Source organism: Moesziomyces antarcticus (assembly GCF_000747765.1).
Source record: "Moesziomyces antarcticus DNA, scaffold: scaffold_v10089, strain JCM 10317, whole genome shotgun sequence".
Lineage (NCBI taxonomy): Eukaryota > Fungi > Basidiomycota > Ustilaginomycetes > Ustilaginales > Ustilaginaceae > Moesziomyces > Moesziomyces antarcticus.
In genome coordinates, this window is record NW_014638921.1 from 1 (window position 1) to 9,616 (window position 9,616).

The 9,616-nt window shown below is 59.5% G+C and overlaps 4 protein-coding genes across 4 annotated transcripts; 2 read left to right on the top strand and 2 right to left on the bottom strand.

Annotated features, from left to right (window-relative positions):
* Positions 1 to 2,458, bottom strand: PAN0_089d6665 (intracellular transporter; the record flags this gene model as incomplete). Its single annotated transcript, XM_014797898.1, has 1 exon — positions 1 to 2,458. A coding segment is annotated over one exon (2,458 nt), but the record flags the coding sequence as incomplete, so codon positions are not given.
* Positions 2,459 to 2,780: 322 nt separating this feature from the next.
* On the top strand, positions 2,781 to 3,473 carry PAN0_089c6666 (processing of 20S pre-rRNA-related protein; the record flags this gene model as incomplete). Its single annotated transcript, XM_014797899.1, has 1 exon — positions 2,781 to 3,473. One exon carries the CDS (start codon positions 2,781 to 2,783, stop codon positions 3,471 to 3,473), a length of 693 nt encoding a protein of 230 aa, XP_014653385.1.
* Positions 3,474 to 4,276: 803 nt separating this feature from the next.
* Positions 4,277 to 7,324, top strand: PAN0_089c6667 (uncharacterized protein; the record flags this gene model as incomplete). The annotated part of the gene is made up of 1 exon (XM_014797900.1): positions 4,277 to 7,324. One exon carries the CDS (start codon positions 4,277 to 4,279, stop codon positions 7,322 to 7,324), a length of 3,048 nt encoding a protein of 1,015 aa, XP_014653386.1.
* Positions 7,325 to 7,554: 230 nt separating this feature from the next.
* On the bottom strand, positions 7,555 to 9,192 carry PAN0_089d6668 (maltose permease MAL31; the record flags this gene model as incomplete). Its single annotated transcript, XM_014797901.1, has 1 exon — positions 7,555 to 9,192. The coding sequence occupies one exon, from the start codon at positions 9,190 to 9,192 to the stop codon at positions 7,555 to 7,557; it is 1,638 nt and encodes a 545-aa protein (XP_014653387.1).
* Between the last annotated feature and the right edge of the window lie 424 nt (positions 9,193 to 9,616).

A 9,616-nucleotide genomic window follows, 5' to 3' on the forward strand; every position in this document is an offset into this window, starting at 1 on the left:
GCTGCTGCTGCTGCTGCTGCTGCTGCTGCTGCTGCTGCTGCTGCTGCTGCTGCTGTGGGGCCTGATGGTCTTGAATGCTGGAACGCCCCATTTGGTGAATCAGCCAGTGCAGATCCACCTGCCTCGTCCTCGCCCACTCCTTGACGCTATCTCTGTACGCGCTGAGGATCTTGGCGAGCCCATTGTAGAACTCGAGACCCTCGATCAAGTTGCTGGAGAGTTCGCGGTACTTGATGTAAGCCGCATCGAGGTTCTGCAGCGCCTTTTCGCGGCGCTGGATGGTTGCATCGCTCCTGCGCGCCTCGACAAACGCCGCGTTACGTTCCTTGATCTGCTCCAACAGCTCGACCTGGGCCTTTTCAGAGGCATCGAGGTCCTCTTTGAAATGCGTGTACTTGGCCAGCTCGCGGTCAAAGAGCTCTTCGAAGTCGGCCGCCGCGATTTCGCCTCCGCTGGCGGGAGAGCTGGTCGAGAGCGTCGCGGCGTCGCGCATCACCATGGGTCGGATGTCGTCGGCAGCCGCAAGCGTCTTTGCTTCCGTCACACATGCGGAGCGCGAGTCGAGCAGGTCGTCCAGATGCTCGAGCCTCTCGCGCAGCGCACGCACCGCCTGCACCTGCTGCTCGGACGCACGCCCACCTCCGGCCCCACCGGACAGAGCCATGGGGTTGGATGAAGGCACAAACGCCTCAAGTCCATCGACATTGCCGCTGAGCACACCGATAAGGTCCTCCCAGTCGTCGAGCTTTCGCCTCACAATGTCGTCCGACGCCGCAGCCTTGATCAGCGTCTCGTGGTACTCTGCAGCCTGACTCTTGAGCTCGGTGTTGACTTGGCTGCTAGGTGGCCTCGCCCAGCCCTGAGATGAGAACGAAGCTCGGACCGATTCGTCTTCGCGCTCCTCGTGCTCGATGAGTGCAAGCGCTTCGGCGAGCGTGTCTCGATCGGTCGCAGCAATACGTTCGACGTCGTGGGCGATGCGCTGGAGCCGCTCCAGACCGCCCTGCGACACCACCTCTTCGTGCTTTCGGAGAAGCGAAGGTGGCAATCCCATAGGCTGTTCGAGCGCTTGCAGTGAACCCGGCAAGTTGAGACTTTGCAACGTGCTGGTTGCCAAAGCATCCAACTCGTCTCTGCGCGAGGCGAGCTCATCTCTCAACAGCGAGTCCTTGCGATCGTCGTAGATGCTGATGGCGAGATGGACGCCGTACGGCACTAGCTCTGCGAAGAGTGGCTTGCCAAAGGCTGGTGGAGGTGCATCGCGCAGGTGGGCGATGGGTTGCGCCAGCTCGACGGGCGTGACGGGCTTGACCATGGCGGCTGCTTGGATGGGCGCGAGCTGAGACGCAGGCGTGACGGCCTCGAGATAGATAAGGTCGTTGTCGCGCGAGGCGCGTGCGATGTTGGATTGAAGGATGCCTTGCAAGCTCTTGAGGTCGCTGGTGATGGCGTCGCTGACACCGCGCTTGGCCGAGTCGAGCGCCTTCTTGACGTGTTGTTCTGCGAGATGAAGACGACCGAGCTCGTCGCCGTAGCAATTTGCGCCGAGGTCGTCGCAGGCCTTGCGATACTGCGCAGCTGCTGCAAAATGCCAGCGCTTGACAGCCAGGTGATTCTCCCATCCGGACGGCAGCGTGAGCTTGCCAGTGTCGGTGTATGCATTCTTGTGGCTCGCATCTTGGGCAGTGGAGTCGGACACGGCCTGCAAAGCGGATGCGTAGAAGTCTGCGACTTTCTCTGCAAGCTTGGCGATGGTCGCATCTTTGAGCCGGTCGACGACCGCCTTCTGCCAGAAGCATTCCTGCGCCTGCGCCAGCATGAGATCCTTGAGGCAGCTGAGCAAACGGGGATGCAGATCGGCAGAGGGAGGCGTGAGATGGGCGGTAGGCTCGACGAGATTGTCGATGATGTACTGGAGCACGCCTGCGGCATTTTGGAACCAGGCAGTGGCGCGCTTGATGCTCTCCTTTTCCGATCTGGATTCAGCGCTGCCGAGGGCCGAGTACAGAGCCGCGAGCGCGAGGAGCAGATTCGCCCTTTCGAAGGCGAGATCGGGATGCGCTACAGTATCACTGGTTGTGTATGCAATTCCGGAAGCTGGTCCAGCCTCGGCGGAGGTGGTTGCCTCCATGGCGCCAGAGACGGTGGAGGTCCATGATGGAAGCGACGGCGGGAAGGAGAGCGACCAGGGGAACGAGATGTTGATGTTGGACGGGAACTTGGTGGCAAAGAAGACAAGCTGGGCGTGATACTGAAGCAGTGTATCGATGGCCGAGACATGCAGATCGGCTGAGCTGATCTGGTCGCGGAGACGTGCAAAGTCGCGGATGTCGTTGGTAAAGGCGTCCGGATGGGTGTCGGTGTAATTGTTGGCGATGTAGTTACGGATCGCGGCGGTGAGCGGCGCCGTGATGGAAGGCGTGCGCTTAGACGGTATGGACAGCACGTTCTTGGGCATGACTGCGGTGGGTGCCGTTGCAGAGGGGGATGGTGATGGTGATGGGGTGGCTATCAGATCGGCTGAGTTGGTTGGTGCTCCGCTTTTTGAGAGCGTCACCTCCACCTCAACACCCGAGTGACCGAGTGACCGAGAAGGCTAGCCGGCCGAGAATCGACTTGGACTCGGAATTCGGGAGAACGCGCCACCACCCTCGCTCCTGCGGGAATTTTTTCGAGAAGTGGAAAGTCCATGCGCACCTGTGATCCTTCCGGGTCTTCCAGCACCGACCATCTGCGAACTCACCGCCTTACTGTCACACGCCAAAGCCGACAGAACCATCATGTCGACTCAGCAGGGCACCTCTAGCAGTGCTGTAGCTGCCTCTGCCGCCGATGAGCAGCCAACGCCGCAGCAGCTCCTCTTTGCCAAGTCGATCATGCTCACCTTTGAGCTCTGGCCCGCCATGCGCCTCGCCGTCTCCGAGGAGTGGGGCGGCTCTGACAGCGCCGACAAGCGAGACTTCCTGCTCTCTCACCTCTGCGATCAGTACGGCAACCCAGGGCCTGCCTTCGAGCCCGATCTCGACGATCTCGCCGACATCCTCGAGGGCTACATGATCGACGAGTACGAGGCGCGCCTCGAGGATGGCTCGCCCGACTGGGTTGCTGGCCGAATCGTCGGACTGCACCGTGTCATCTTCTCGCCTGACAACGACGTCGCTCGCGCACAGCAGGCCGTGGCTGAACTCGAAAAGGCCTTCCAAGAACTCAAGGGTAAAAAGTCCAACTTCGAGCACGGCGCCGACCAGGATACCGAGGTCGACTCGCACGACGGTCACGACCACGACCAGGACCAAGATATGCGCGATGCACAACGCATGGCCCGTTCCCAGGGCGGCATCATGGAGGCCGACAGGGCAGGAGCACAGGCCGCCTTGGATCAGCAGCAGGCCAGAGCGCCTCGCGAACCACAGCAGCCTATCGTCGATGAGGACGGCTTCGAGACCGTCGTCTCCCGCAGGCGCCGCAAGTAGATGCGAGACTCATTTCACACTCGTTTCCCATCGCTCGTTCCTCCACGAACATGTACTATAGAATCGCAATCGGGACTCAGCTCATGACGACAAACCGTTCCACATCTGCTCATGTTCAGGATGCCTTCCGATGCTACACAATCCCGAAATAAGCTACGAAAAAGAAAAGGAAAAAAGCGAGCCCGAAAAAAGGAGTCGAAAATTTCATTCACTGTTAGACTTTGGCGCCGGGATCCTGCACGGAAGGTCGACCAAATTTGGACAGCTGTCAATCCTGCCGGCCATATCACTTTGTACTTCTGGCGTCTGGGTCGGGTGCCATCGCAAGCACTCGCATCCCTGCACTTGGCTGCACTGTCGATCCCACGAAATGCATCCTATGCCAAGCAGCGCAGATCCGAACACGCTATCTTTGTTCGTCGGACGTCTACCGTGCCTGATCATCTGGATGGAGGTGCAGCACACCGCAGCAGCGCAGACAAGCCCGTCTTGCGAACTTGCCTCCTAGCTTCAAACTTCTACGCAGCCTATATCCCAAACAATCTGAGCGCTTTGATTGCTGAGCGAAATGATGACGGTGCTTGTCTCCCGGTCGTGAACAAAGAAGACGCCTGCAAGCCTGAGACAAGGTCGTCCTCACCGTGAGCTGCCGCCTCTCCTGACTTCTCCTCCTCCACCATCTACATCACACGTCTTGGCAGTCCCACATCCACCTCGTCTCAAGGTCGTCTGCAACCATCACATTCGGCCATCATCAACCCAACAAGCTTCTCCGACCTAAGTTCGAAACGCCGTGGCTGATAATGTGGCCCGGTTCTTCCCCGGCTTGGCGAAAGCGTCAGCCGGGTCCCAATACAAAGCCGAGGCTCGGAAACAACATCAACCCTCCGAAGTCGTCAAAGCCGAGCTCAAATCCAGCTTTGGGCGACTCAACCTGGGCCCCTCTGGAGCTCGTTCCCATCCTCGAGCGCCAGCTCGACGCGGATGGTGAGCTGGCGTCCGCTCAAGAGGATCCATCAGACGAGCCGATTCCGGCCGTCACATACAACAATGGCATGTGGACACCTGCAGCTGCCACTCAGGTAGCAACTCCGACACTGCCAGCATTTACTGCAACGGTAGCGCTTGCACCGACAAGCGCAGAAGACGCAGTTTCTGCCACCGAATTGTCGTCACAGACAGCACTACCCTCAAGATCGTCAGCATCCTCTCGGCTGTCGTCAGCTTCAGTGAGCTCGATGTCCAGCTCATTGTCCTCCACCGACTCTGCGTCCTCAACGTCGACATCAAGCGCTTCTCCGAGCGCCACCTCGGTCCAGAGTGAAAAGCACAGCGGCGGAGGTGGCGGATTCAAGCTGGTCTACCTTGCACCCATTCTGGTCTTTGTCGGTCTGCTCCTTCTTTTCAGTGTCGGCGGACGCATGTGGGGCCGTATTCACCGTGCCTCCCGCGTCGAAGCTGCAAGACGCGCCAAGTTTGACAAGCGCGCCTCGCGTCAAGCAAAGAAGAGAGAGATGCAGCGCATCAAGACCATGTGGGGATACGACAAGACGCCCATGCTTCCGGCCGAGCTGCCTCCTGGCGAACACGACCTACACTACAAGGATCCCAACTCTCCGACGAAGAAGTCCAAGGCCTCGGGCTCCGGTCTCGAAGGTGCCGATAGCTCTTTTGGAAGCGACTCGGACGGCGGACATGGCGACGATGAAAAGTACCCGGGCACTTTTAAGATCTTGTCTCTTGCCTTGCTCGGCGAGGGCACCAAGCCTGCACCGCCGATCACTCGCGGCGAGTCGGAACGCAAGTACGAGACCGAGCTCCAGAGCAACTCGTGGCTCGCCGTCAAGATCCGCCGTTGGATCGGCAAGAACGAGACGGATGCCGTGATCGATGATAGTCGCTATACTTCCGGTCCCTGCAGATCAGGCACCGGTGCTGGTCGACGTCTGCGTCATGCGCTCAGCAGAGATCGCTTCAGAGCCGACGCAGACGGTCAAGACGTTTCAGAGAAGGAAGCTCTCCACTCTCCTGCGACCACACTTTCGGTCGGAAGTGGTGAGCTCAAGTACAAGGCAGAGTTTGCAACAGTCGACCTGCATCATTCGGATCCTTCGCTGCCGACCAACTTCCTGGCTTCGCCCACGCGCAAGTTCCAATACTCAGGTCTGAGCAGGAACGGTCCTGACGTTGACGACCCTTTCGTCGAGAAAGCCGAGACAGGCTGGAGGAAGCCGCTGCCGCCTCAGCCGCAGGAGTCGCCCTTCCGCCCAGCCGTTCTCAACTTTGGCCTGCGCTCGCGATCCAAGACGTACGACCAGGTCTCATCATACCCAGCTGCTGCGGAACGCGATACTCCTGTCAAGCCAACGGCAGCCTATGCAGCCATTGGCGACGAGGACGCCGGTATTGGAAGCGGATATTTGCCCAAGGCGTTTGGGCTCGGAATCAGCGGGGTCTGGAGAGCCATGACCAACTTTGGTGCCACTGAAGGCAGGCGGAACAATGTCGAGGATCACGAGGACGAGGAGAGCTTTGTGGCTCGACCGTACCGTGCGACGTCGGAGCTGATGAGCGAAAGCGATACGCCTTACTCCGTGCGCAATCAGGACAGGTACGGCGAGGCAGGGACACCAACGAGAGGCGCATCGCGCCACGAAAGCCCATACCATCATCAGCCACTGGCGAGAAACTCGACGGTACTCAACGTCAAGACCAACACCAACCAGCCGTGGAACGCTCGTCAGCAGGAGGCCAGTGGTGGCGCAGGAAGGAAGATGACGGCGGCGGCTTGGAACGAAGCCCTCCTCTCGAGTCCGGTCAACAAGCAGCAACAGCACCAGAACACCTTTCAGCCCTTGGTCTCTTCGGATTCCCCTCGCCCACCTCCAGCGGTCGAATCCACCAAGAGAGGTGTTCAGACCAATCTTGCTCCCCGCAAGAGCCTCTTGTTGCATCAAGCGATCGCAGCGAACAACGGCGTGGTGGATTCGACACACGGCGCTTCGCCCTCGTTTACCGACTACAGCGATCTCGTAGCTTGCTACTCGACCCCAAGCGATGCAGTCCAATCTCCGGAGGTGGCACACAGCATACGTGCCGTCACGCCGTCATTGCACACTGAGACGTCCGACGGTGGATCCAGAGCCAAGCTGCAGCGGGCCAAGACAGCCAAGAGCACGGAACCGGGCGCTAACGAGCGAGCTGTGCAGAGAAGCAAGACGGCAACTACGGACTCAACGCGTGGCGGACTGAGCCGGAAAGGAACCGTGCACCACACCGCCGTCAAGAAGGAGCGATCCACGACGCATGTGCAAGATGATAGTTCCGAGGCGGTTGCTGCAAGGGAAGTGTCTAAGGGCCTGTATCCCTATCCTTTGACGCAGCCTTTGCGACTGGCCAAGCAGGAGCCTGCGCGTACTGCCAGTCCCGAACGTTCCATTCCGATTCCTCAACGAGGCTCTTCATCGCCCGTCAAGTCGCACACGGTCTGGAACGCCCCAAAAACTTCTGGTGCCGGACCGCATCTCCCCTCTTCGCTGATGATCGCATCGCCAGAGCCTCTGCTTCCAGCCCATCCAAACCAGATCAGTCTGGGCGCCTTCCACTCTCGCGACTATGAAGGCTTTGCAAGCCTGAACGGTACTGATTCTGAAGGTGTATCGCCTCCCAAGAGGGCCAAGGCGGTCTCGAATCGAAGCGTCGAAGAGGACCCGAGCGCGGGCGCGGCAGCTGGAATGGCACGCATGGCAGCGCAGAAGGCCAAGAATCGATCTACGGCGCTGCAGACCGTCGATCAAATCGTCTCGCAAAGCTACGCCTCCCAGCTGCCTCCTCAGCAGTATCGCTCCTAGCAGTGCAACTGTCCTCGATCTGTCTTGAAATGCCTCGACTGCATGCGTTGTTTTTCCTACTTGTGCCAAGCTGTGGATGTGGAGCTAGAATCAGAAGGGTTGTGACCGCCACGCCCAGCACGGACAGCTCACCTCCCTTGAACTCTGGACAGACAGCGTGGGCAAACGGATCTTTTCCATGACAAAAGGTACATATACAGCAGGGGCGATACGAGTTCGAAATGCCAAACCTAGTGCGCGAGGACGGGGAGGTGGTTGTCGGACTTGTGCATGGTGGTGTCGACCTGGGTCGTCTTGAACTTGCGGGCAGGGACGCGCTGGGCAAAGAGCAGGTCGAGTTCCTCGTACGGGCGGTTCTTTGTCTCTGGCAAACGGAAGATGGCCCAAACGAGCGTAATAAGTGCGGTTCCTGCCCAGAAGAATCCGGTGTACCCTTTCAAGTTCCAGGCTGTGGGGTTCATAAAGTAGGGCTGGAGGACCTGCGAGATGACCGAGACGATGTAGTAAGCGTTGCGCGCCAGGCAGACGGTCTTCTGGCGGAGCCTTGTGCTGCCCACCTCGGCAGGCACGCTCCAGCCCATCTGACCGACAGAGAGCTGGAAGACAAACGTCCAGACGAGCGTGAGTACAGCCTGGGCCATGCCGACCGAGTCGTTGTTCGTGCGCGTGTTGAGGATGCCGATGATCAGGAGCACGAGGGCCATGGCAGCCATGCCCGAGATGTAGATGCGTCGGCGTCCGACGTAGGGCATGATGAAGAACCAGCTGCAGAGCGTGCCGACGAGCGCCATGCCTGTGCCGCCGACGTTGAGGTGGTAGGTCTGATCAGCAGTGAGGCCGACCTGCTGGAAAAAGTAGGTCGAGTTGTAGGCGAACGACGATCCCGACAGCACCTGACCGGCAAAGGCGACGCAGGCGATCTCGGTTCGGCGGCGCTCGAAGCCCCTGAAGCAGTCGCGATACGATGTGCCGACGGACAGCTGCTCCTCCATTGCGTTGGTCTTGGTGATGGCCGCGAGGGTGTCCTTGATGTGGTGGTCCGAGACGCTGCTACTGTACAGACGACGCAGGCTTCGCTCGGCCTCGTCGGGCCGACCCTGACGCACAAGGTGCCAGGGAGACTCGGGAGCGAAGAAGAGCAGAGGGATCAGGAACGCAGGCCACACCCACTGCAGAGCAAACGGAATGCGATACGCCCACTCGCTGTCAAAGTTGACCAGACCCGCCAGCACACCCGAAGCAATGAGCTGGCCGATGATGAAGCACATGTTGGTCCAACTTGTCATGTAGACACGCAGGTTGAGCGGCAGCACCTCGGAGGCGTAAGCGGGCGCGGTGGTGGCAAACACCCCCCAGGGCAGACCGCAAAGCAGCTGACCGATGAGGAGCATGACCACAGACTTGGCGAAGAAGGTGATGAAGATGAAGCACGAGAGCGCTGCGAGTGCGCCGATGAGCACACGGCGGTGACCGAAGCGCGTGACGAGAATACCGTTGAGCAAGGTGCCGAAGAAAGCGCCGACGCCGGAACCGTTGTTGAGGCCAGCCTGCCAGGCGGGCGTGAGCTGGTAGCCGGACTCCTGGTCGACGTAGTGTCCGTACTTTTGCGCGAATCTTGGAAAGGCGAAAAAGTTGCCGAGCAGGTTGAGGTCGTAGCCCTCCATGATGACACAGAGCGACACGACAAAGCACCACAAGAGACCCGTCTTGCACGCCTTGACCGACTGCCAGACGGATGCCTCGATTTCCTTTTGCGCGCTCTGCTTGGCACCTTCGTTGAGCTCGGTCACGGTCATCACCAGCGTAGGACCGGCCTCGGTGTCGATCTTCTCTGCCGAGCCATACTGCTTTTCGCCGAGCGACGACATTGCATTGGATGTTGATGAGGAGAAGGCTGTAGGGTATGGAGGTTGGAGAGCGTGTTGAAGCGGATGCTGGATCGATGAGCTTCAAGACGATTTTGACGCGAGCTTATATGGTAGTGTGGTGCCGAACATCTCAAGCCGTAGGTATGGTCATGTTACATGGTCCCCATACTTCCCCGCTCACCCCCACATCGGACAAAGCCGCTTTGGGGTGCATCGAATGTGTGTGCAGCAAGTGGGAGGCTTCGCTTCGGCAACGAAGCGTGCATTCCGGCATGCATTCGCTGCCGGCTATGCTTTATGCCAGCACCGTGGTTGGAGGCAAACTCGGCTGATTGGTCGAAAGCGTGCGGGGTTGGTGCGAGTGGCAAAGCGTTGCAGCGGGATGGGCCTTTGGCGTGGTGGGGGGGGGGGGGGGGGGGGGGGG